General features: G+C 42.6%; 1 protein-coding gene and 1 pseudogene across 1 annotated transcript; both read left to right on the plus strand.

Annotated features, from left to right (window-relative positions):
* The first annotated feature begins 4,831 nt into the window (after positions 1 to 4,831).
* On the plus strand, positions 4,832 to 5,802 carry LOC128577697 (39S ribosomal protein L1, mitochondrial-like). Its single transcript, XM_053579979.1, is given in 2 exon segments — positions 4,832 to 4,979; positions 4,982 to 5,802. Coding segments are annotated over 2 exon segments (969 nt in total).
* A 14,442-nt stretch (positions 5,803 to 20,244) lies between these two features.
* LOC128578773 (uncharacterized) lies at positions 20,245 to 20,343 on the plus strand (annotated as a pseudogene).
* The last annotated feature ends 7,369 nt before the right edge of the window (positions 20,344 to 27,712 follow it).

Consider the following 27,712-nt stretch of genomic DNA (forward strand, 5'->3'; position numbering starts at 1 on the left):
AGGTGCCTGCCACAACGCCTGGCTATTTTTTGGTTGTAGTTTTCATTGTTTGGCAGGCCCAGGCTGGATTCTGGTGTATGTGGCTGGCCCTTTAGCCGCTTGAGCTACAGGCTCTGAGCCCCAACTTCACTGATAATGAAGCTAATCCTCAGATCCCAAAAGTTTAATTATGTCACATAACTTCATTTTTTTTTTTTTTTGAGACAGAGACTCACTATGTTGCCCTCAGTAGAGTGCTACGGCATCACAGCTCACAGCGACCTCAAATCTTGGGGCTTAAGTGATCTTTTTGCCTCAGCCTTCCCAAGCAGCTGGGACTACAGGCTCCCGCCACAATGCCGGGCTATTTTTTTTTGTTTGTTTGTTTATTTAGCAGTCCTGGGGCCGGGTTCAAACCCACCAGCCCCAGTTCATTTGGTCAGCGCCTTAACCACTGAGCTATGGGCACCCAGCCAAGGTCACATAACTTCTTTTTTTGTTTGTTTGTTTGAGACAGTCTCACCTTGTTACCCTCGGTAGAGTACCACGGCATCAGAAGTCACAGCAACCTGCAACTCTTGGGCTTAAGCGATTCTCTGCCTTAGCTTCCCAAGTAGCTGGGACTACAGCTGCCTGCCACAGTGCCGGACTATTTTTTGTTGCAGTTGTTAATATTTGTTTAGCTGTCCTGGGCCGAGTTTGAACCCTCCAGCCTCGGTGTATGTGGCTGGTGCCGTAACCACTGTGTTATGGGCGCCAAGCCAGGTCACATAACTTCTAAGAGGCAGAACCTGAATGCAAATCCCAGGAGTACCTGGCTCCAAGCCCTGGTCCTCTCCTTTCACTTCTCATGATGGTGGGCTGGCCCAACAGCCCAGGGAAGCAGGCAACTTACCATTTCCTTCACCTTGAAAAAGCCCCCATTTTTTTTTTTTTTGAGACAGAGCCTCAAGCTGTCACCCTGGGTAGAGTGCTGTGGCATCACAGCTCACAGTAACCTCCAACTCCTGGGCTCAAACGATTCTCCTGCCTCTGCCTCCCAAGTAGCTGGGACTACAGGCACCCGCCACAATGCCCAGCCATTTTTTGGTTGCAGCCATCATTGTTGTTTGGCAGGCAGGGCCTGGGCTGGATTTGAACCCTTCAGCTCAGGTGTATGTGGCTGGCACCTTAGCCACTTGAGCCACAGGCGCCAAGCCGAAAAAGCCCCAATTTTAAGAAAGGGAAAGGAGAGAGAGCAAGTCAGTGGTCAGCACTAGAATCGTACAAAGGAACATCAGTACCTGTCAGGGCAGCAGTGCAGATGTGCATGAGCATGCAGAAATATGCACAAATGTATGTGGGCTGTCCAGAAAGTATCCAGCCATGTGATATGAAAAATAGAAACATACTGGATGGATACTTTCCAGAAAGTCCTCATATACCACCACCATCACCTGTGCTTTGTGACCCTCGAGTCTAACAATACCCCAGAGAGTTTGCTGGAAGGCAGAGTAGACAGCCTACCCACATCCCCCAACCACCGAGTCAGGAGATTCATTTTCCTTTGTGTGTGTGTGTGTGTGTGTGTGTGTGTGTTTGTGAGAGAGAGAGAGAGAGAGTGGGTGTGAGACAGAGTCTCACTCTGTCACCCTGTGTAGAGCGCCATGGTGTCATAGCTCACAGCAACCCCAGTCTATTGGGCTCAAGAGATCCTCTTGCCTCAGCCTCCTGAGTAGCTGGGACTACAGACGCCCACCAAGAAGCCCGGCTAGTTTTTCTATTTTGAGTAGAGATGGGGTCTTGCTCTTGCTCTTGCTCAGGCTGGTCTTGAACTCCTGAGCTCAAGCAGTCCGCCCACCTCAGCCTCCCAGAGTGCTAGGATTACAGGCATGAGCCACCACACCCTGCAGGGGATTCATTTTCAACCTGAAGCATAAGCTACTTTCCAGGATCAGGTAGAAAGTTTGCAGCCACAACAATCCTGGCCTAAGGTGATCTGTAGTGATGGCTTGTGCCAGTGGTTCTCTGAGTGTGGCTTTCCGGACAAGTGACATCAGCATGACCTGGGATCTTGTTAGAAATGCAAATTCTTTTTTTGTTTTTTTTAATAGAAAGAGTCTCACTTTATCACCCTCAGTACAGTGCTGTGGCGTTACAGCTCACAGCAACCTCCAGCTCCTGGGCTTAGGCGATTCTCTTGCCTCAGCTTCCTGAGTAGCTGGGACTATAGATGCCCACCACAATGCCCAGATATATATTTTTTTGTTGCAGTTTGTCCAGAGCCGGATTCGAACCCGCCACCCTCAGTATATGGGGCCAGCGACCTACCCACTGAGCCACAGGCATCGCCCCCAGAGATGCAAATTCTTAGCACCCGTCCCCCCAGACTACCTGAATGAGAAACTCTGTGTGTGTGTGACCCAACAAGCTGTGCTTGACCTCCCATTTGATCCTGCAATCCCATTATTGGGCATCTACCCAGAAGGAAAAAAATCCTTTTTTTTTTTTTTTGGCCGGGGCTGGGTTTGAACCCACTACCTCTGGCATATGGGACCGGCGCCCTACTCCTTGAGCCACAGGCGCCACCTGGAAAAAAGTCCTTTTATCATAAGGACACTTGTACTAGACTGTTTATTGCAGCTCAATTTATAATCGCCAAAATGTGGAAACAGCCTAAATGCCCACCATCCCAGGAATGGATTAACAAGCTGTGGTATATGTATACCATGGAATACTATTCAGCTATTAAAAAAAAATGGAGACTTTACATCCTTCGTATTAACCTGGATGGAAGTGGAACACATTATTCTTAGTAAAGCATCACAAGAATGGAAAAGCATGAATCCTATGTACTCAATTTTGATATGAGGACAATTAATGACAATTAAGGTTATGGGGGGAGGAAAAGCAGAAAGAGGGACGGAGGGAGGGGGATGGGGCCTTGGTGTGTGTCACACTTTCTGGGGGCAAGACATGTTTGCAAGAGGGACTTTGCCTAACAATTGCAATCAGTGTAACCTGGCTTATTGTACCCTCAATGAATCCCCAACAATATAAAAGAAAAACAAAAAAACAAAAACCAAAAAAACAAGTGCTCAGCTGTAGTTTTGCTTCAGGGACATACTGGCTGTTGTGGATTCCATTATTCATCCATTCACGTATTGCTGCTTTTATTTATCTAACCCTAGAGGAGGTAACAAAAACAGAGACAGTGCTGTGTACAAGCATGGTATATCTTTTCTACCTCTCCTCCCAGCAAATTGATATGAAAATGCATTGGAAATTCCTTTACAAATCAAGTCTTTTTCCATTAGGGATAACTTCTACCACTGTCAGTAAAAATGAAGATTTCTCCAAAATAGGCCTCAAGGGTTATTGCAAAACAGACAGCTGCTGATGGGTTTTCTGACATTATTACAAAGTCCTGGATTGGCAGTCAAAGCTCCCCCCCAGTATGGTTATAGACCACATTTCTAGTCCTACCTCACAAGAGCTCTATGCTCTTGGCAAACAGTGGCACAATTGTTTGTTCTTTCAAGAGACTCCTGCATTTTCCACATCCCTTGACATGCCCTGGGCTCAAGGGATCCTCCTCCTGCTTCAGCCTTCTGAGTAGGTGGGACTGTAGATCCATGCCACCACACCTGGCTTTTTAAGAATTTTTTTTTTTTGTAGAGATAGGGTCTCACTATATTGCTCAGGCTGATCTTGAACTCCTGGCCTCAAGCAATCCTGCCTTAGCCTCCCAAAGTGCTAGGATTATAGGCATGAATCACTGTGCTTGGCCTGAAACTACTTTTTACTTTTCCAGCCATCCTGATTTCTTGTCTCTTGGTTCCTTGTGAAGAGCTTAACAGTTCCCTGTGGTTGACCTATCATAATTTCAGGTGTGTTCATTTTGCTCATTCGATTTTACCCTTAAACAAATATTATGGCCTCCACAATAGCTGACTACTACATGAAAAAGAATAGGCAAGTGATGTGTTCCGTAGGCAGAGATTATTAAAACAAGGGAGCACAGAATGGCAGCTTCAGACATGTATATAGTAAGTAGCATGTATATAGTAATATCTGCCTTTTGAGGGGACAAATTTGTTTGAAAGTCTCTTGTTGATTATCTATTGCTGCACAACTGACCCCCCAAATTAGCAGCTTAAAACAATAAACCTTCATTATCTCACATATTTCTGGGGTCAAGAATCTTGAAATGGCTAAGTTGGGTGATTCTGGCTCTGAGTCTCTCATGAGGTTGCAGTTTAGATATTGGCTGAGTCGGTAGTCATTTGAAGGTTTAGAGTTAAAAGATTCATTTCCAAGTTGGTTCATAGAGCCATTTGCAAAATCAAGATGCCTGGGTTCCTCACCATGAAGGTTTCTTTCCAGGGCTGCCAGAATGTCCTCATGACCTGGCTACTGGATTCCTCCAAGTGAATAATCTGAAAGAGAGAGATAAAGGAGAAAGCTATGATGCCTTTTATGATCTAGGCACACACTGTCATTTCTGCCATGTTCTTTTAGTTGTGAGTCACTAAGTCCAGCCCACACGTAAGGGAGGGGGCGGTTAGCCCCAACTTTTAGAGGGGGGAATATTAAATAATTTGTGGATATCTTTTTAAACCACCACTGTCCTCTTAATTTTACCTACCCTGTACTCATTAGTTCAACAAATATTTAGTGACCACACTACCTAGTGCTGGGTCCTATGCTAAACTCAAAGGATCCAGCAGCAAGGAAACAACAACAAATAACAGCAACAGCAAAACCCTGACAAGATTGCTACTAAGGTTGACAGAGTAGGAGGTGGGGGGGTGGCCAGATAAAAATCAGATAATGAGGATCAATTTTGCGAACACCATCCGGAGTGGTCAAGATGGCAGCTGCCTTTGGGTGCTTTGTTTTGATACATCATCAAAGGCATTGTTTTTCCAAGATGGTTTGTCAGACATTGCTTTATCCTTGTTCTGTAAACATTCTGGGGCCCAACAGACATTTTTCTGCTGCTACAAAGCCCGCAAAGAAAACAAAAAAGGTGCTAAAGACAAAGCACAAGATGAAAAAAAAGATGATGTAGAAAAAATAAAGTGGTACTCTTACATGGAAGGTGAGTCTGAGGATGACGTCTATTTAAAACGGTTATACCCAAGGCAGATATATGACGTGGAGAAAGCGATTCCCTTACTTAAGAAATTTCAAATTCTTGACTTTACTAATCCAAGGCAAGGTGTTTATCTTGATTTGACATTGGATATGGCACTGGGAAAGAAGAAAAAAGTGGAACCATTTGCCAGTGTTGTTAGGTTACCATACCCATTCTCTTCAGAAATCAATAAAGTTGCTGTATTTACAGGGAATGCAGAAGAGGTTAAAATAGCAAAAGAAAATGGAGCTACTTTTGCAGGAGGAACTGATCTGATTCAGAAGATTTTGGATGATGAAATTCATGTAGACTTTTATGTAGCTGTCCCAGAAATAATGCCTGAGCTTCACCCATTAAGGAAGAAACTGAAAAAAAGATTTCCAAAGCTTAATCGAAATTCTATTGGCCGTGACATCCCCCAAATGCTTGAACTATTTCAATATGGACTTGAAATTAAGGTAGATGAAGAAAGGGAGAACTTTCTGAGGACCAAAATAGCAGCATTGAATATGTCAAGTGACCAGATAATTGCCAATCTGCAAGCAGTTATTAATGAAGTTTGTAAGCACAGACCACTGAGTTTGGGTCCCTTTGTGGTACATGCTTTCCTTCGTTCTTCAACAAGTGAAGGTTTGTTACTAAAAATGGATCCATTTTTGCCTAAAAAAGTAAAAACGGAAGAAAGTAATAAAGAAGCTTCCTAAATGTGTTGAATTGTGAAATTATTTGTGAATTTTGTGAATTCACAATTTTGAATTTGTGAATTTCACAATTTTATGAAGAAGCAACAGAGAAAATTATAAAACTGCATAATTTCTAAAAAAAAAAAAAATCAGATAACGAAACAAGCAAATGTGAAGAGGAGAGGATTTAATTATGGTGGCCCTGAATTGGAAAAGGCTGTGTGGGAGCTGAATTGCCCACTCTTTCCTTCCTGTTTGTCTATGCTTGTGTCTGTGTTTTGATAAGTAAAGACACAAGGCCAAAATATGCTTCAAAAGATCATAGATGAATACATTATTCACTCCCGATATTAATCTAGAGAGTCCAAAGAGTAAAAGGAAATCTCAACAATTCATTTAAAAAGAAGGTAATGTTTTTTTTCCTTTCAACCCTAGCTCCATCACACCTACTTATTGTACCACATAAAAATGGTCTTGAAATTACTACATAATGTACAAAATAGTGCTTATTTTCCTTTTTGCTGCTAAGTTTCCAAAGGAGCTACATGGCATGGTTATGCTGTTTGTTTTATGAGGAATTTATTTCTTTTCAGAAAGAAGGTAGCCGGGAAGGAGGGAATTTACATTTAATGAGTAACTACAACATGCCAGTCACTTTATATAGGTTTTCTCATTTAATTCCCACCACCACTCTGAAAGAAAAAGTACTGTTAATATTTTAGAAATGAAGAAATGGATCTTCAGAAAGGTTAATTATTTCTTTTAGGATCACTCTATCAGTGAATGGAACAGACGGGACTCAAACCTGGGCTTTGTTTACCTGTGGTGTTTATCAGGGTGCTTCCTTTTCAGGTGGTATGCTTTGTAGCTTCAGGGGTAGGTTCATTTAAATTTTCTGAGTCATAAAGTTCTTTTTTGATTCAGTGACAAAATGAATGTAAATCTTTAGCATATTTTTATGATACATAATAGTATTTATCGTTATGAAGTGCCATTAATGTTAATACCCTGAACTCTATGGCTCTAAGTCCCTAATTCTATAGATCCGCATTTCTTGAACTTACATGTGTATACATTTCATCTAGGGAATCTGATTAAAATGAAGGCTCTAATCCAATAGGTTTGGGACTGGGACCTAAGATTCTGCATGTCCAACAAGCTGATGCTGCTTGTCTTCGGATCATACTTTTTTTTGTTTTTTTGAGACAGAGCCTCAAGCTGTAGAGTGCCTGGGTAGAGTGCCGTAGCATCACAGCTCACAGCAACATCCAACTCCTGGGTTCAAGAGATTCTCCTGCCTCTGCCTCCCAAGTAATTGGGACTACAGGCACCCACCACAATGCCCAGCTATTTTTTGGTTGCAGCTGTCATTGTTGTTTGGTGGGTCCGACTGGATTCAAACTCGCCAGCTCAGGTGTATGTTGCTGGCACCTTAGCCACTTGAGCCACAGGAGCTGAGACCAGATCATACTTTTAATAGAAAGACTACGGTGTATTCCTCCTTAAATATTCCTGGTAGCTCCAAGGATGCTTCCTGCTGTCCAGGAATTTGTAGCCACTAACAAGGGTTGGATAACTGAGCTAGAACTGAGGGTCTGGTCATAGTTGTTTTACAGGGGTTCTCCTCTACATCAGAACTATGTGGTACCATTTCTATCTACTGTATATGAGTGGATTAGGAAATCTGCTATGCCAGGTATTGCTGTATCTTCATGCTATTGCAGTCCCTTGTTAAACATAAGGAGTGGCTTATGAGCAATGTCAGCCTAGAAAAGTGCGAGTTAAGAGAGGCAAGCACAATAGGTATGTGCTGTTGGATAAAGCATGGTCAATTCTGGAGGGCACATGTATAGCTTTGGTCTAGATGAAAGGTCTATATCAAGTCATGGCTTGATGCACAGGCCATAGAAAGTATCCTACTCACTCCCCTTGCTCTGATTTCATGCTTTCTGGGTAGACGGATAATCACTGCAGATAGCAGCCAGAAACTGTCTTCTCTGATAATGTTTCTCCCAGAACTGGAAAGTGTTTTATAGCTATGCATTCCAGTCATTCATTCAGATAACCCATCTTCCAAAGGAGACTAGTACTGAAGGAAACCAGAATATTTCACCCCCCAAATCTATTTCTTTGACATAATTTTTATATGGCTATTCAGAGGAACTTCAAAGCATAGGAATAGCTATGAAAAGCTGCCATTTTAAGGAGGAGATGTTCATCTGTAGAAAGAAACCTACATTAGTGAAATAAACAGCCAGACTTTCTCTGACACAGCCCCCTAAATTTAGGGAATTTTTCGAAAATTTAAAAAAGATTAACACATGAAAAGGAGACTAAAGTTGGACACTTTTAAAGGTCTGACGAAGAAACCTTTATCACAGAAGACTATGTATTCTTTCTTAGATTTGAGATTACCAGAAAAGATTTTATCTACATAACAAGACTGCTTTGGCACGCTTGCCTGCCTTCACTCTCCCATGCTGTGTTGCACCTTCCCCTGAGAAGCCCCATGCCCTTTTCCTTCTCAAGGAGCTCAAGATAGTATAAAACTTCTACCATGTGGCCCTTTTTTCAAGTCTCACATTTTATTTAGGTCCCATGTTTACACACATGAGTAAACTTGTACACTCTTCCCTCTTAGTCTGTTTGTTGTTAATTCATTTTAACATCCTTTGACACAAACTTTCAGAGAAAAAGTTTAAAATTCCCTATAGTACCTTTTGTAAGGCAGACACTCAGTAAGATTCTAGAGCTATAATGTCTTTACTCTCAAGAAAATTTCAACCTGTAGGGGAAGACAGACAAGTAACCTATAATACATAGTAATGAGGGTATTTTCAGAACCTATAGCAGAGCCATCTGACCACATTTGGAATGGGGGTGGAGGGTAGTGATGTGCTGGTAAATGTCTAACAATTGTGTAAAGAAAAGCGCTCTGATTTGGCTCGGTGTCTGTGGCTTAAGTGGCTAAGGCACCAGCCACATACACCTGAGAAGGCAGGTTCGAATCCAGCCTGGGCCCACCAAACAACAATGATGGCTGCAACCAAAAAATAGCCGGGCATTGTGGGGGGCACCTGTAGTCCTAGCTACTTGGGAGGCGGAGGCAGGAGAATTGCTTGAGCCCAGGATCTGGAGGTTGCTGTGAGCTGTGATGCCACAGCACTCTACCTAGGGTGACAGCTTGAGGCTCTGTCTCAAAGAAAAAAAAGCGCCTTGATTTGCAGTGTTTGTTGATTTCCATGGTGTAAATACTTCCATAATGGACAATTTCAACGTACTTGATGTCCCTGAACGTTGAGTGAGGAGAGATGTGCTTAAATTGGCTCTTGTAAGTCAGGGCAAACTCACTGCAGCACACCATTGATGTATGGAAGGTTTCCCAAAGAAAATGGTGTCTGTCATTGTCAGTATGGACTGTCATAGCAAAGTACCATGGACTTGGTGACTTGTAAACAACAAAAATTAATTTTTTATAGTTCTGGAGTCCAAGATCAGGGCGCTGGCATGGTTGGGTTCTGGTAAGGGCCCTCTTCTAGGTTACAGACTGCTGACTTCTCCCCGTACTCTAACATGGCATAAAAGGACAAGCTGGCTCTCTGGCCTTATAAGGGCATTAATCCCATTCATGAGGGCACTATTCTTATGACCTAATTATCTCCCAAAGGCTCCACTTTCTCATATCATCACATTGGGATTAGGCTTTCAACATATGATTTTTTTTTTTTGAGACAGAGTCTCACTTTATCACCCTCGGTAGAGTGCTGTAGCGTCACAGCTCACAGCAATCTCCAACTCCTGGGCTTAGGTGATTCCCTTGCCTCAGCCTCCCAAGTAGCTGTGACTACGGGTGCCTGCCACAACACCTGGCTATTTTTTTCTTGCAGTTTGGTCGGGGCTGGGTTTGAACCTGCCATCCTTGGTATATAGGGCCGGTGCCCTACCCATTGAGCCACAGGCGCTGCCCATCATATGAATTTTTTGATGGGGAGGGACACAAATATTTAGCCAATGCAATGCATAAGAAAAAATGTAAAGGATAAGCAAAAATCAGTCCATCAAGTGTGGAGGACAGATAAGGGAAGTCTAGGTAGAAGGAACAGCAGATATAAATGACTCAAGGTGATAGGAAAAACATGGTGCCTCGGCAGTTAAGTTATGATAGTCTGAATTAAAGAGTGGGAGAGGAAAGTGCTACATTTCCTAGTAGGCAGACATTTAATTATATATATGTATTAATTATACTCCCTTTTCTGACCTCACTATTACTTTTGCCAAACTATTTCCACTAAACTAGACCAATGGGGCATTTATGTCTGTGATGAGTTTAATCCTTAGTAAGGATATGACTTTTTTTTGTTTTGTTTTTTGAGACAGAGCACTTTGTCACCCTCGGTACCCTGTTTCCCTGAAAATAAGACATCCTCCAAAAATAAGACCTACTTACAGGAAAGATAAGACGTCCCCTGAAAATAAGACCTAGCACATCTTTGGGAGCACACCTTAAAATAAGACACTGTCTTATTTTCGGGGAAACAGGGTAGAATGTCCTGGCGTCACAGCTCACAGCAACCTCCAGCTCTTGGGCTTAGGCAATTCTCTTGCCTCAGCCTCCCGAGTAGCTGGGACTATAGGTGCCTGCCACAATGCACAGCTATTTTTTGGTTATAGTTGTCATTGTTTTTGGGCAAGCCTGGGCTGGATTCGAACCCGCCAGCTCTGGTGTATATGGCTGGTGCCTTAGCTGCTTGAGCTACAGGGGCTGAGCCAAAAATTTGTATTTTCAAGATAGTTCATAACAACTATTTCTCCATATTGTAGAAGAAGAAAGGTATTGGGGCCACTGATAACTGCCAGTCAGACTTGGGTTCTTTTCATCCTACTGTTGGAGAGATTGGGTTCTCCTTTTTTTGTTTTCCCTTTGTTGCAGTCTTTAGATAGATTTTTTTTTTTTTTTTTTTTGTAGAGACAGAGTCTCACTTTACCACCCTCGGTAGAGTGCCGTGATGTCACAGGACTCACAGCAACCTCCAGCTCCTGGGCTTCGCGATTCTCCTGCCTCAGCCTCCCGAGCAGCTGGGACTACAGGCGTCCGCCACAACACCTGGCTATTTTTTTGTTGCAGTTCGGCAGGGGCTGGGTTTGAACCTGCCACCCTCCGTATATGGGGCCGGTGCCCTACTCACTGAGCCACAGGCGCCACCCTAGATAGATTCTTGTTTAGTCACTCCAGTGAGTTTCCCTATTTCTCCTCCTTTCCTTCAGGTTACACTTTTCTTCTGAAGGTTGATCCTTTCCTGTTGCTTTTGTTTATGACTTAGTTTCAATTTTTGCAGGAACAGGTTTGACCTACAACCTGCAGAGTTTTTCTTGGGCTCTTTCTTTAGCTGAATTGATTTTCTTCTTAGAAATCTTGGCGGTGGCTGCAATGGGCATGGTGGGTATTTAAGTGCTTGTGGGTCTTCACAAAGCTTGGTTACCTGGCTGCTGCCAATCACACCGAGCTACCAGTTGGGAGAACCAGGTGGAACTGCATTTGGAGTCTATTATTTTAATCTAATTTAAGGAAATTACCATATTTTGCTGTGTATAATGAGTACTTTTTTGCCCAAAATATTGAGCGAAGGATGCACATCATACATGGATAGTACAGGGGTGGAGGGATGGGAGGAGGAAGCCCAGCAGGCCTTTTAGGCTGACCTCCCGAAGGGGTTATAGTCCAGCCTGGGAGCGTCGAGGAGGAATCTGGTGGGAGAGGGACAGAGTGGCCTCCCCTGAGCTCTGTGATAAGGGAGGTGGTGGTGGTGGGCTGGCAGTGGGGCAGCGGCTTTGCAGAGTGAGCTCCAACGCCAGAGGTGTAGTCATGGGGGAGGAGACCAGGGGCCATGCACAGGCCTCAGGGACCCTCATGACTGCCCATGGGCCGCTCCCACCCTGGTAGCCATGTGTGTGACCAACTCTCTCTGTCGGGAGGGAAGGACCCTCTGGGGCCCTTCAGGTGGAGAGGGAAGGGCTCCTGGGAGAGAGGGAAGGGGAAGCCTTCAAAGAGTGGGTGGCTTACAGGAGTGTGGAAAAGATTTGCAGAGCTGCACGTTTACCAGGGAAATGTTAGCTCTTCTAAGACGTGTCTTTCCCAGCCGGGAGCCTGGCCACTTTCCCAAGGGGTGTTTCACTGCAAGTTTAGGTGAAAAATGTAGGTGTGCATTATATGAGGAAGCACATTTTACATGGCATCTATGAAATCTTTTACCTATGTACTCATTCCTCCTCTCCCTTTTTAAATGGTAGCATACTTTACATACTTTTCTTCATCTTGCTTTTTTCACCTAAAAGTATACGAGGAGATAACTCCAAAGGAGTACATAGAGAATGTACTCTTCATTATTTTTACAGCTTCATAGTATTCCACCCACTGGATGGAATACATTTGATTCAATCAGTCTCTTATTGATGAATGTTTAGTTGAGTTTTTTTTTTTTTTTTTTTTTACATTCTGCTATTACATCTAGAGTTGTAATGAATAACCTGGGATATATGTTGTGAATATCTATTTTTGCCAGTGTGTCTTTGGGATGGATTCCCATGAGTAGGAATGCTAAGAGGATAAATGTTTATGTAATTTTGCTGGATATTGACCATTTTCCCACTGTTGGGGTAGTGCTATTTTACATTCTCACCATCAAAGCATGAGAGGGCTTGTTTACAGCCTCATCAAAAGAATATGTAGTCAAACCTTTCAATTTTTGCCAGTCTTATAAATGAGAAATCATATTCAGTTTAGTTTTAATTTATATTCCTGTTACTATGAATAAAGTTGAACAAAAATTTTCTTTCATGTATTTTGGGCCATTTGTATATTTTTTCTGGGAACAGTGTTGACAGTTTTAAAAATATATTCAATGTGTTTCAATCGATTGTAGTTTTTTTTTTTTTTTTTTTTTTTAGAGGCAGAGTCTTTACTTTGTTACCCTTGGTAGAGGGCCGTGGCGTCACAGCTCACAGCAACCTTCAACTCCTGGGCTTAGGCAATTCTCTTGCCTCAGCCTCTCGAGTAGCTGGGACTACAGGCGCCTGCTACAACGCCCGGCTGTGTTTTTGTTGCAGTTTGGCCGGGGCTGGGTTCGAACCCACCACCCTTGGTATATGGGACCGGTGCCCTACTCACTGAGCCACAGGCGCTGCCCATATTGTAGTCTTTTTTAATGCTCAAATTCTATCTTTGGATAGTGGAAACCTCTTCAGATTTCCTTTTTTTACTGATTTGTGTGTGTGTGTGTGTGTGTTACATCAGAGAAGTTGAATTTTTACTGTTTTTTTAAAATTTTGAAATATTAAGGGGAGGTTGGAACAGTGGTTCATGCCCATAATTCTGTTACTTTGGGAGGCCAAGGCTGGAGGATTGCTTGAGGCTGGGAGTTGAGACCAGCCACAGCAGGAATGAGACCCCATCTCTACTAAAAACAGAAAAATTATCTAGACACAGTGGTACACAATTGTAGTCACAACTACTTGGGAGGCTGAGGCAGGAGGATCACTTCAGCCCATAGTTTGAGGTTGCAGTGACCTATGATTATGCCATTGCACTCTATCCAGGCAAGACTTTATCTCAAAAAATTAAAAAAAATATATAAACACCTATAGTCCAAGCTACCTGGGAAACTGAGGCAGGATGATCGCTTGAGCCCAGGAGTTCAAGGTTGCAGTGAGTTATGATGAGGTCACTTCACCCAACTTAGGTGACAGAGTGAGACTCTGTCTCAAAAAATATATATATGTGTGTGTGTGTGTACAGGATACAAGCGTTTTTGTTACATGGATGAATTGAATAATGCTGAAGTCAGGGCTTTTACAGTGCTTGTCACCAGAGTAGTGTACATTGTCCCCAATAGGTATATTTTTATCCCTTATCCCCCCCTCCTTAGTTTCCAATGTCCTTTACTATATGACCATGTATACCTATTTTTTAGCTCTCTCTTATTAATGAAAACATGTAGTGTTTTTTTTTTTTTTTTTTGTAGAGACAGAGTCTCACTTTATGGCCCTCGGTAGAGTGCCGTGGCCTCACACAGCTCACAGCAACCTCCAACTCCTGGGCTTAAGCGATTCTCTTGCCTCAGCCTCCTGAGTAGCTGGGACTACAGGCGCCTGCCACAATGCCTGGCTATTTTTTGGTTGCAGTTTGGCCGGGGCTGGGTTTGAACCCGCCACCCTCAGTATATGGGGCCGGCGCCTTACCGACTGAGCCACAGGCGCCACCCGGCGGTGTTTGTTTTTCTATTTTTGAGATACTTCACATAGGAGAGTGTTCTCCGGTTCCAATTCAAGTTGCTGCAAAGGGTATTATTTCATTCCTTTTTACGGCTGAGCAGTACTCCACAAGAGTACTGAGCCCAATGCGTTCTTTCATTCATCTATTCATTCCCATATGCTGAGTAACTGGTCTGCTCTAGACAGTGGCCCAGGCAAGATGGTAATGTTTGTGTTAGCCTGGAGCCTCAGGTTGGCTACTACCATACTTTGCCTGACCAATGCCCTGGCTGGACATTGATAGATATCTAGCCAGACTGAATAGGCAGGAATGATTTCTCTCCAATGTCAATCTAAAGCTGAACTAAGTGCAGTAAGCACCTGGAATAAAAAAATGGCAGAATATTTTCTTGCCTTAGGACTCATCCTGCAATTAGATTAATACATAGCCCTAGGCTTGGTGCCTATAGCTCAAGCAGCTAAGGCACCGGCCACATACACCAGAGTTGGTGGGTTTGAATCCAGCCCGGGCCTGCCAAACAGCAATGACAACTACAACCAAAAAATGGCTGGGCATTGTGGCGGGCGCCTGTAGTCCCAGCTACTTGGGAGGCTGAGGCAAGAGAATCGCTTAAGCCCAGGAGTTGGAGGTTGCTGTGAGGATGAAGCCCAGGATGACAGCTTGAGGCTCGGTCTCAAAAAACAAACAAACAAAAAAAACCCCATAGCCCTAAAGATTCATACATTATGGAAATGTGTGTTATTTATTTATTTATGTATATTTCATTTCTTGCTTACATGTCCAGATGCTGTCTATAGTACTTCTGTTCTACACAGTTTATATGAAAGGGAGAGCAGAGTAGGCCAGGACTGACATTTGTTAAAGTCTTACTGTGTGCCATGCATTCTTTGTAGATTGTTTCATTATGTTTTCTCTTAGAGTCACTTAAAAGATAAATTAAGGAAGACAAAAAAAGCACATTTTTTCTTCTTTTTCTTTATTAAGTCAAATACACATAGATCATGAATACATTTTGCATATGTGGGGTACAATTTGTTGATTTTTTTTTTTTAATATGGACTTTTTATTCTTTTTTTTGTTTTTGAGACAGAGCCTCAAGATGTTGCCCTGGGTAGAGAGCCATGGCATTACAGCTCACAGTAACCCCAACTCCTGTGCTTAAGTGATTCTCTTGCCTCAGCCTCCCAAGTAGCTGGGACTACAGGTGTCCGCCACAATGCCCGGCTTTTTTTTTTTTGTTGTTGTAGTTGTCATTGTTGTTTGGCAGGCCCGGGCTGGATTTGAACCCGCCAGCTCTGGTGTATGTGGCTGGTGCCTTAGCTGCTTGAGCTATAGGGGCAGAGCCAATTTGTTATTCTTTTATCAACCCCAGAAGGTAATTCATCTTACAACATGGAAGTATCACTAGATAACCATCTGCACAGGATTACAATTTATTTCTCACACCACTATGGTGAAGTGGGAAAATTTATCACCTCCACTGAGGAGACTGAGGCTCAGAAGAAGTGATAGTGTATAAAACTCTCTCAGTCATTTGAGAGAGCAGAGGTTCTCAAACTTCAGCATGCATCTTTTGTAGATGTGTAAACACTAATGGCTGAGTTCCACCCCTAGAGTTTCTGATTCAGACCATCTAAGTAAGGCTGAAGGATATGCATTTCTAATAAGTACCCAAGTGATGCTGATGCTATTGGTCCAAAGACCACAGTCTGAGAACCACTAATGCAGATAATAAACAAACAAAAACAGCACTTATCCCTTATAGAATACCCAGAAGGGGCATCCAACCTGTGGCCTACAGGCCCACATACTGATTTTGTGAGGACCCTTTTTTTTTTTTTTTTTTTTGGAGACAGAGTCTCACTGTGTTGCCCTTGGTAGAGTACTGTGGTGTCACAGCTCACAGCAACCTCAAACTCTTGGGCTTAAGCGATTCTCTTGCCTCAACCTCCCAAGTAGCTGGGACTACAGGCGCCCGCCACAACGCCTGGCTATTTTTGTTGTTGTTGTTGCAGTTGTCATTGTTGTTTAGTAGGCTGGGTTCGAATCTGCCAGCCTTGGTGTATGTGGCCAGTGCCCTTAACCACTGTGCTATGGGCACCGAGCCTGTGAGGACATTTTTTGCTTTTCTGTGGTGCTAGATATCACAAAAAGTATGTATGGACCTTTTTTGGTGCTAATCAGCTTGTGTTAGTGTTTGTGTATTCAATGTGTAGCCCAACACAACTCTTATTCTTCCAGAGGAAAAAAGAAAAAAAGGGGCAGTGCCTATGGCTCAACGGAGTAGGGTGCTGGCCCTATATGCTTTAGGTGGCGGGTTCAAACCCAGCCCTGGCCAAAAACCGCAAAAAAAAAAAAGGTTGGACATCCCTGAGGAGAATCATACTGATCTGAGAGGGTTGGGGGAGGTAAATGGCCTGGATTCCAAGCATGGACGTCATAGTGTGTGGTGTACCTGGACCTATGACTTGAGCTGTACAGTTAGGCAGTGGGTGACACAATGTCATTCCCTTAAAGTGGGAGAGGTCAGTCACTGATTCCCTGGATCAGGTCACCTAGGCATTGGTGATTTCATCTCCCATCTTCAGGAGCCTTGTGGGTGAGGTTAATCACTCCAGGCTCCCAATATCTTTCTTGATCTTAACAGCTATTCAAATTATTAATTATTAAATCCATAATTCAGAGCAAGGCTTGGTAAGTCAGGAGGTTAAGTAAATCAGGGAAACTGCCTTGTAAATGCCAGATTAGTAGTGAAACCCAGAATTACTCTAAAGCTTTTCCCATTGTATTTGGAAGCCTCCAGGGCCCTAAGTGCTCTAATCTCTCTAGGCAATTGATGCTGGTGAACATACTGCTGAACTTTTTAAAAATATTGAGTTGTTGGGCGGCGCCTATGGCTCAGTCGGTAGGGCACCGGCCCCATATACCGAGGGTGACGGGTTCAAACCCCCGGCCCCGGCCAAACTGCAACCAAAAAATAGCCGGGCGTTGTCGCGGGCGCCTGTAGTCCCAGCTACTCGAGAGGCTGAGGCAAGAGAATTGCTTAAGCCCAGGAGTTGGAGGTTGCTGTGAGCTGTGTGAGGCCACGGCACTCTACCAAGGGCCATAAAGTAAGACTCTGTCTCTACAAAATAAATAAATAAATAAATAAATAAAAATAAAAATATTGAGTTGTATTATTTTTAAATTATGATATTACTAAAAAAATTAAAACATCACATGTAGCAAAAAAAATCAGTAAAGCTTGTCTGAAATGGCTATAGCAAATATTTGCTAATTATATGTGGCTAATTCTTCTGCTATATAAAGCATTCCCATTGGCCAATATAAAGAGATGGGCAAATGAGGTAAGCGGCTTCTAAGATGATTTCAATGAGCAATGCCTTCCAGTGTTCATGCACTGTTAATCCCCACCCTTGGATGTGGGCTGGAAGTTAGTGGAGGCTGAGTGGTTAATGCTGGAATTTAATCTAAGGCTTTTCCCTTAGTGTCCTGAAGCCTCCAGGGCTTTGAACATGCTAATCTTCTGGGTACTGGCATTTGAAACTCCTCCGAGTATTGTTCAATTTCTGTTAAACTACACGTAACAAAAAAATGTAGCATTTTAATCATTTTTAAGAGTACAATTCAGTGGCATTAAGTATATTCACATTGGTATGCAACCACCAGTACTCTTCATCTTGCATAACTGAAACTCTATACCCATTAAATAACTTCCTATTTTCCTCTTCCTCAGCCCCTGCAACCACTGCTCTCCTTTCTTTTTTTCCTTCCTTCCTTCCTTCCTTCCTTCCTTCCTTCCTTCCTTCCTTCCTTCCTTCCTTCCTTCCTTCCTTCCTTCCTTCCTTCCTTCCTTCCTTCCTTCCTTCCTTCCTTCCTTCCTTCCTTCCTTCCTTCCTTCCTTCCTTCCTTCCTTCCTTCCTTCCTTCCTTCCTTCCTTCCTTCCTTCCTTCCTTCCTTCCTTCCTTCCTTCCTTCCTTCCTTCCTTCCTTCCTTCCTTCCTTCCTTCCTTCCTTCCTTCCTTCCTTCCTTCCTTCCTTCCTTCCTTCCTTCCTTCCTTCCTTCCTTCCTTCCTTCCTTCCTTCCTTCCTTCCTTCCTTCCTTCCTTCCTTCCTTCCTTCCTTCCTTCCTTCCTTCCTTCCTTCCTTCCTTCCTTCCTTCCTTTCTTTGACAGAGTCTCACTATGTCGCCTTCAGTAGTCGTCATAGCTCTTGGCAACCTCAAACTCTTGTGCTTAAGTGATTCTTTTGCCTTAGTCTCCCAGGTAACTGAGACTACAGGCACCTGCCACAACGCCTGGCTATTTTTTGTTGCAGTTGTCATTTGTTGTTTAGCAGGTCTGGGCTGGGTTCCAACCTGCCAGCCTCAGTGTATGTGGTTGGTGCCGTAACCACTGTACTATGGGTGAACTGAGCCCTTCATTCTCCTTTCTATCTCTATGAATTTGACTACACAAAGTACCTCATATGAGTGAAACCATACAGTTTTTATCCTTCTGTATCAGTCTTTCATTTACCACAATGTTTTCAAGGTTCAGTCATCTTATAGCATGTGGCAGACTTTTCTTCCTTTTTAAGGCTTAATAAAATTCTACTGTATGGATATACCATATTTGTTTATCCATTCACCCACTCATGGGCATTTGCGTTGTTTCTATGTTTTGACTATTGTGACTAATGCTGCTGTGAGAATGAGTATGCAAATATCTATTCAAGTCCTTGCTTTTCAGTTCTTTTGGGTATATACCTAAAAGTGGAATTCCTGGATCATATGGTTATTCTATGCTTAATTTTTTAAGGAACTACCATAGTGTTTTCCACAGAGGGTGCACCATTTTACATCCCATAAGGGTTCTAATTTCTCCACATCCTCACCAACATTTATTATTTTCCCTTTTTTTCATAATAACTCTCTAATAAGTGTAATTAATTAATTATTTTTTGAGACTTGGTTTGTCACCCATGCTGGATGGAGTACAGTGGCCTCATCATAGGTCACTGCAACCTCAAACTCCTGGAATCAAGTGGTCTTTCTGCCTCAGTCTTCCAAGTAGCTGGGACTATAGGTATGTGGCACCAGGCCTGGTTAAGTATTTCTATCTTTAGTAGAGATGGGGTCTTGCTCTTGTTCTTGCTCAGGCTAAACTCCTGACTCGAGCAATTCTCATGCTTCAGGATCCCAAAGTACTAGTATTACAGGTGTGAGCCACAAATCTTGGCCTATTATTTATTTTTAAAATAAACTTTATTTTGCAATAAGTTTAGGTTTACGAAGCTGTATAATCTTTTTTTTTTTTTTTTTTTTTGAGACAGAGTCTCAAGCTGTCACCCTGGGTAGAGTGCTGTGGCGTCATAGCTCACAGCAACCTCAAACTCTTGGGTTTAAGCAAATCTCTTGTCTCAGCCTCTCAAGTAGCTGGGACTACAGGTGCCCACCTCAACGATCAGCTGTTTTTTTATTTTTGTTTCAGTTGTCCTTGTTCTTTAGCTGGTGTGGGCCCAGTTTGAACCTGCCATCCTTGGTGCATGTGGCTGGTGCTGTAACCACTGTGCTGTGGGTGCTGAGCCATAATATTTTTTTTTTTCTTTAGAGACAGAGTCTCACTTTGTCACCCTTGATAGAGTGCCGTGGCGTCACAGCTCACAGCAACCTCAGACTCTTGGGCTTAGGTGATTCTCTTGCCTCAGCCTCCCAAGTAGCTGGGACTACAGCCACCTGCCACAACGCCCGGCTATGTTATTTTCTTTGTTTTCTTTTCTTTATTTTTTTGGCCAGGCTACATTTTTGTTGCAGTTTGGCTGGGGCCAGCTTTGAACCTACCACCCTCGGTATATGGGGCCGGAGCCCTACTCACTGAGCCACAGGTGCTGCCCTTCTTTTTTTTTTTTTTTTTTTGAGACAGAGTCTAGCTCTGTCACACCAGTTAGAGTGTGGTGGCATCACTGTAGCTCATTGCAATCTCAAATTCCTGGGTTCAAGCCATCCTCCTGCCTCAGTCTCGCAGGTAGCTGAGACTACAGGTATGTGCCACTGTGCCCAGCTAATTCTTCTAATTTTTGTGCGGATGGGGTCTTGCTCTTGCTAACGCTAGCCTTGAGCTCTTGAGCTCAAACAATCCTTGGATTCCAAGAATGCTAGGATTACAGGTGCCCAGTCACAAAGCTGTAGTATAACCTTAATTAACAACATTATTGAAGAATTTAGTGCTTGCTTCAGCAACATATATACAGAGAATATTAGCATGTCCCTTGCGCAAGAATGACATGCAAATTCTTGAAGTGTTCCATATTTTTTAAAATAAAAAAAAATTAAGTAGGCCAGGTACAGTGGCTCACAACTGCAATCGCAGCACTCTGGGAGGCCTAGGCCAGTGGATTGCTTGAACTGAAGAGTTCAAGACTAGCCTGAGCAAGAGTGAGACCCTCATCTCTAAAAATAAGCTGGGCATTGTGGTGGGCGCCTATAGTCCCAACTACTTGAGAGGCTGAGGCAATAGAATCACTTAAGCCCAAGAGTTTGAGGTTGCTGTGAGGTGTGACATCACAGCACTCTTCCAAGGGTGACAAAGTGAGACTCTATCAAGAAAAAAATTAAAAGGCTTGGTTCCTGTAGCACGGGGGTTACCTGTGAGCCACATACACTAAGGCTGGCGGGTTTGAACCCAGCCCTGGCTAGCTAAACAACAATGACAACTGCAACAACAATAGCCTGGTTATAACTAAGACATCTGTACCAGAATGTTTATTGGAGCCCAATTCATAATTGCTAAGTCATGGAAGAAGCCCAAGTGCCCATCGACCCATTAATGGACGAGCAAATTGTGGTACATGTACACCATGGAATATTATGCAGCCTTAAAGAAAGATGGAGACTTTACCTCTTTCATGTTTACATGGATGGAGCTGGAACATATTCTTCTTAGCAAAGTTTCTCAGGAATGGAAGAAAAAGTATCCAATGTACTCAGCCCTACTATGAAGCTAAATTATAGCTTTCACATGAAGGCTATAACCCAACTATAGCACAAGACTATGGGGAAAGGGCCAAGGAAGGGGAAGGGAGAGGGAAGGTTAGGGTGAAGGGAGGGTAATGGGTGGGGCCACACCTATGGTACAATCTTAGAATGGGTACAGGTGAAACTTACTAAAGGCAGAATACAAATGTCTGCATACAATAACTAAGAAAATGCCATGAAGGCTACGTTGAACAGTTTGATGAGAATATTTCAGATTGTATATGAAATCAGCACATTTTACCCCTTGATTGCACTAATGTACACAGCTATGATTTAACAATAAAAAAAAAATTAAAGAAAAAGAAAAAAAATAGCCTGGCGTTGTGGTGGGCGCCTATAGTTCTGCAACTTGGGAGGTGGAGGCAAGAGAATCACTTAAGCCCAAGAGGGCTGTGAGCTGTGACGCCACAGCACTCTACCCAGGGTGCCAGCTTGAGATTCTGTCTCAAAAAAAAAAAAGATAAAAAACCCCCTAAAATGTGGTATATAGTAGAAAAAAGGCAAATGTTATATGAAAAATAGAATGTTTGAAAACTGTAAGAAGCTTACATTTACAAGATAGGTGGGTCAATGATGTCAACAGAAAATTCACTTCAGCCAGGCGCAGTGGCTCCCACCTGTAATCCTAGCACTCTGAGAGGTTGAGGAGGGTGGATTGCCCTGAGTTCACAACCTGAGCAAGAACTAGACCCCATCTCTAAAAATAGCAAGGCATTGTGGCAGGCACCTGTAGTATCAGTTACTCTGGAGGCTGAGGCAAGAGAATCCCTTGAGCCCAAGAGTTGGAGGTTGCTGTGAGTTATGATTTCATATCACTCTACCAAAGGTGACAAAGTGAGACTCTGTCTCAATAAAAAAAAAAAAAAATCCACTTCATGAGCAGTATTTATGCCCAGTTATCACTAGCTAATAAAATGCCAGAGAAAATCAGTGATATTGTACTAAATGAAATAGGCAAATTTTAGAAGAATTTTCATAACATGATAATATGGAAGAATATGTATATTTTTGAACATTTTATGTAAATATTTTTCTTTATACATAGCTATACATTTAGTAAATTACATGCAGTAGAAACACATCTGGAGAACATGCGTCTATTTTCACTGAATATCTTTGGGTCAGGGAATGAGGGTCAGGCAGATTAAACAGGGTATAAAGGTATATACACATACCATTTTGTTTTGTTTTATTTTATTTATTTATTTTTGAGACAGAGTTTCACTATGTCGCCCTGGGTAGAGTGCTGTGGCGTCACTCAAACTCTTGGGCTTAAGCGATTCTCTTGCCTCAGCCTCCCAAATACCTGGGACTACAGGCGCCCACCACAATGACCGGCTTTTTTTGTTGTTGTTGCAGTTGTCTTGGTTGTTTAGCTGGCCCTGGCCAGGTTCGAATCCTCTAGCCTCAGTGTATGTGGCTGGCACCCTACCTGCTGAGCTACAGGCGCTGCCCTATTTTGTTTTGTTTTAGATTTTGTAATCAGGAAAATTTATTAAGATAAATATTTTAAGGGCAGCACCTGTGGCTCAAAGGAGTAGGGCACTGGCTCCATATGCTGGAGGTGGTGGGTTCAAACCCAGCCCCAGCCAAAAACTGCAAAAACAAATAAATAAATATTTTTTTTTTTTTTTTTTTGTAGAGACAGAGTCTCACTGTACCGCCCTCGGGTAGAGTGCCGTGGCGTCACACGGCTCACAGCAACCTCTAACTCCTGGGCTTCCGCGATTCTCTTGCCTCAGCCTCCCTAGTAGCTGGGACTACAGGCGCCCGCCACAACGCCCGGCTATTTTTTTTTGTTGTTGCAGTTTGACCGGGGCTGGGTTTGAACCCGCCACCCTCGGCATGTGGGGCCGGCGCCCTACTCGCTGAGCCACAGGCGCCGCCCAAATAAATAAATATTTTAAAAAGCAAAAATACATAACTCAACCAGCAATAATTAGGTACATGTACAGGGTATCCATAAAGTTCGTGTGCATTTTAAAATTGCATTTGAACTTTATGAACATCCTGTATATTATGTTTTGGAAATACGTGCACAATACACTGGTTTCTTGGAGAAAAAGCAGATGAAAGCTATTGATTTAACTGTCTGTTTATGTGCATGTTTCTGTCTCAGACTTCTTCACCCCAAATAATCACACACGCACACAAACAGCTTTCTCTTGAGCTCAGGCAGGAAGTGGATATCTAGTTTTAGGGCTCAGAGACCACAGAAAGTCCTACATTTAGAGGATTACTGACAGTGGGTGGTAAATTCCAGAAAGATCTGGCTGACGTCAAGAAATCCAAGCCCCTCTCTCAATCCCTCCTCCCCTTGCAAAGCCTCCTGTCCTGAGACTTTCAGAATTGCAACTCTGATTCTGATCAGTAGATGGCATCTGCCTCCACTTTCTCTTGCTCTTTTTAAAGAAAAAGAAAACATAAAGATGTTATCTTTAAAGCCACTTATGAAACAATATACGTGGACTTATACATTGCTTATAAAATGTTTTTTTAATATACAAAGACTGAAGGTATATCTGTTCAATTTCATTTATGTACACTTTCTCCTCTCTCTCCCCTCCTTCCTCTCCTCTCTTTCTTCCCCACTTTTTTCTCTCTCTCTCCTCCCTCCTCCTCCTCCTCTCTCTCTCTCTCTCTCTCTCTCACTAAAATTGGCTGAACCGTCCACACTGTACAGAGAGCTCCCTGAAGAGATGGGGTGGCTCAATATCCCAAGATCCATGCCTCTATAATACAGGCCACTTTACACACGGCTGCCTAGAGCACTTTCCCTGAAGTTGGCTCTAATAATCATCACTCAAATGTTATGAGAGGCAATCTACTACCTACCAAGAGAACTACAAACTCTTTTCCCAGCTCCTCACTCTATGGATCCAGACTATTTTCCTACCGTGTCTCCCAAGTGCTCTGTGTTCTTGGCAAGCTGCACCCTGGGGTGCTCCTTCAAGGGATTCCTGTGCTCCTGTGTGCTTCTTTAGCAGATTGGGGATCAACTTGCACAGCCCTTGGCTCTTGAACACACACTGTGACATTACATAGTTATTCAACTCTTTGGGGAAGGATTATTTTCCTCGTCTTTTTTTTTATTATCCTTGTTTTAACGATGTGAAAACTGAATCTTAGGGGGAGTGGAACAAGTCTTGTCACTGGGAAAGACACTGGGGTTCTAGAACTAAGAGACATAATTGATAGCTTGGTAGTAATAATGAATAGGATTATTTTGCTCCATAACAAAGATGAAGGGATAAGGTGGTCACTACTATTAAGTGCCTACTATGTGTAGAGTTAATTTTGTTTTCCCCTAACATTTAAATGATACATGTTCACTGTAGAACATTTGGAAAATATAAGCACACGCAATCCTACAACTGCAACAAACCAAACCTTTCTAGGATTTGCTGGCATCTAGTGGCAGGTTCAAGAATGTCAAATAATACCTGTCAATGAAGATAGGTCAAGGTAGGATAAAAAGGCTTCCAGGTTCCATCTTACCCTGGCTTCAATAGATACAACTTCCTAGTTTTACAGTATTGCTTCCCTATTTAGATCGATGGCTTTCTAGGGCTCAGGATGTGACTGTGTTCCATTTGTTTGGAATGGTGGACACATTTTACGAAAATACAGATATGTATGGGTACCAGTTCATCAAATCCTTTCGATCGAGATAAAACTGCTTTCTTTGCGCTAAAAAGCCAAAGTGTATGACCGACATCACTTGGCCTCCAAGACAGTGATACAAAGCAGAAGAAGTATGGGCTTTGGAATCACAGATAGGAGTGGGGAATGAAGGCAAGTGACCTCATATTTATTTAGGAGCACTCTACAGTCAGATAATGTGGTAAAATTAATTATACTAGACTTGAGTAATGCATGCATATATTTTGTAATCACTAGGGTAACTACTACATGAATAGTAATAGAATGTATAATTAACAAGATAATAGAGAAAGTGGATTATAAAAATTATTAAGCGATCCAAAAGAGGGCAAAAGAAAAGTGAAAAACCTAAAATAGGCAGAAAGCAAATAGTAAGATGGTAGATTTAAGCCCCCAAATATAACAAATATACCATATATATGTTATAGGTAAACAGCCCAAAAATTCCAATTAAAAAATTAGATTAAACAACAACAACAACAACAACAACAACAACTATGTGCTTGGGAGGCCAAGGCAGGAGATCTCCTGGGCTCAGGTGTTGTAGACCAGCCTGAGCAAGAGGGAGATACCATCTCTAAAAATAGCTGGATGTTGCTACAGCTGTAGTCCCAGCTGTTTGGGAGGCTGAGGCAAGAGAATCACTTGAGCCCAAGAATTTGAGGTTGCTGTGAGCTGTGATACCAGAGCACTCTACTGAGGGTGACAAAATAAGACTCTGTCTCAAAAAGTCAAAAAACAAAAAACAAAAAAACCCAAAAACCTATATGCTGTTTAGAAGAGAGCCACTTGCAAAATAAATCCATAGAAGGCTGAGAGTAAAAGGATGGAAAAAGATATTCTATGCAAATATTAACAAAAGAAATCTCATGTAGTTTATATGTATTAATATCAGATAAAGTAGATTTTTTTCACACTTCTTGTTCATCAAAATTTTTATTTTAGTTGATAAAGTAGATTTTAAATCAAGAAGTAATAACAAAGACAAAAGGGACATTTAATAAATATAAGAGAGTCAATTCACCAGGAATACAAAATAATTATAAGTTTCCATGCCTCTAACAATATAGTTTTTTTTGCAGTTTTTTGGCCGGGGCCGGGTTTGAACCCACCACCTCTGATATATGGGGCCGGTGCCCTACTCCTTTGAGCCACAGGCGCCACCCAACAATATAGTTTTTAATAATAGAGCTCAACATTATGTTTGTTAGAATCATCCATTTGGTTGCATGTGTTAGTAGTTTGTTCATTATTATTGCTGTATAGCATTTCACTGTATAAATATATCAGGTGATGTTTAACAGACTTTTCTAAGTATTGGTAAAAATAATAAGACAAAAATAAATAAGAATATAAAATATTTGAATAGCACAAATTATGATCTTAGCATAATTGACAAATACAGAAACTTTCACTCTGAAACTGCAGAATACACTACAAAATTTGACTCCATGAGGGGCATAAAGAAAGTCTCAACAAACTGTGAAAGTTGAAATAACACAGAGTGGGCTCGGCACCTGTAGCTCAGTGGCTAGGGCACCAGCCGCATACACCGAAGCTGGTGGGCCTGCCAAACAATAATGACAACTACAACAACAACAACAACAAAAATAGCCGGGCGTTGTGGTGGGCGCCTGTAGTCCCAGCTACTTGGGAGGCTGAGGCAAGAGAATCACTTGAGCCCAGGAGTTGGAGGTTGCTGTGGGCTGACACCACGGCACTCTACCCAGGGCGACAGCTTGAGACTCTGTCTCAAAAAAACAAACAAACACAGAGTGTATTTTTGTTATTATAAAATTAAGCTTGGACTCAGTGCCTGTGGTTCAAGTGGCTAAGGTGCCAGCCACATACACCTGAGATGCCAGCCTGGGCCCACCAAACAACAATGATGGCTACAACCAAAAAATAGCCAGGCCTTGTGGTGGGTGCCTGTAGTCCTAGCTACTTGGGAAGCTGAGGCAGGAGAATCGCTTGAGCCCAGGAGTTGGAGGTTGCTGTGAGCTGTGATGCTACAGCACTCTACCCAGGGCAACAGCTTGAGGCTCTGTCTCAAAAAAAAAAAAAAAATTAAGCTTGAAGTTAATTTAAAAATAAAACATTGCTATATGGTCTGAAATTAAGAAACATATTTCCTTGGGCGGCGCCTGTGGCTCAGTTGGTAAGGCGCCGGCCCCATATACCGAGGGTGGAGGGTTCAAACCCGCCCCGGCCAAACTGCAACCAAAAAAAAAAAAAAAAAATAGCCGGGCATTGTGGCGGGTGCCTGTAGTCCCAGCTACTTAGGAGGCTGAGGCAAGAGAATTGCTTAAGCCTAGGAGTTGGAGGTTGCTGTGAGCTGTGTGAGGCCACAGCACTCTACCGAGGGCCAGAAAGTGAGACTCTGTCTCTACAAAAAAAAAAAAAAAAAAAGAAACATATTTCCAAGTAAACTGTGGGTCAAAGAAGAAACGAAATGCAAATTAGAAGATATTTTAAACAGAATGATAATGAAATATGACATATAAAAATTTGTGAGATAGTATCAGCACAAATACTGATGGAGTATTGGGATGGAGATTGACAGGCTGATTCTAAAATTTGTATTAAAACCGGGTGCAGTGGCTTACACCTGTAATCCCAGCACTTGGGAGGCCAAGGCGGGTGGATTTTCTGAGCTCACGAGTTCAAGATCAACCTGAGTAAGAGCGAGACCCTGTCTCTAAAAAACAGCTGGGTGCTGTGGCAGGTGCCTATAGTCCCAGCTACCTGGGAGGCTGAGGCGAGAGAATTGCTTAAGCCCAAGAGTTTGAGGTTGCTGTAAGCTAAAATTTCACGGCACTCTACCAAGGGTGACCAAGTGAGACTGTCTCAAAAATAAAATAAAATAAAATAAAATAAAATGAAATAAAATGAAATAAAATTTGTATTGAAAAACAAAGGATATAGAATAGCCAAAACAACTTTAAAAAGAACAAAATTGGAGGACCCCCACTACCTGATTTTGAG

This window comes from Nycticebus coucang, chromosome X (assembly GCF_027406575.1).
Source record: "Nycticebus coucang isolate mNycCou1 chromosome X, mNycCou1.pri, whole genome shotgun sequence".
NCBI lineage: Eukaryota > Metazoa > Chordata > Mammalia > Primates > Lorisidae > Nycticebus > Nycticebus coucang.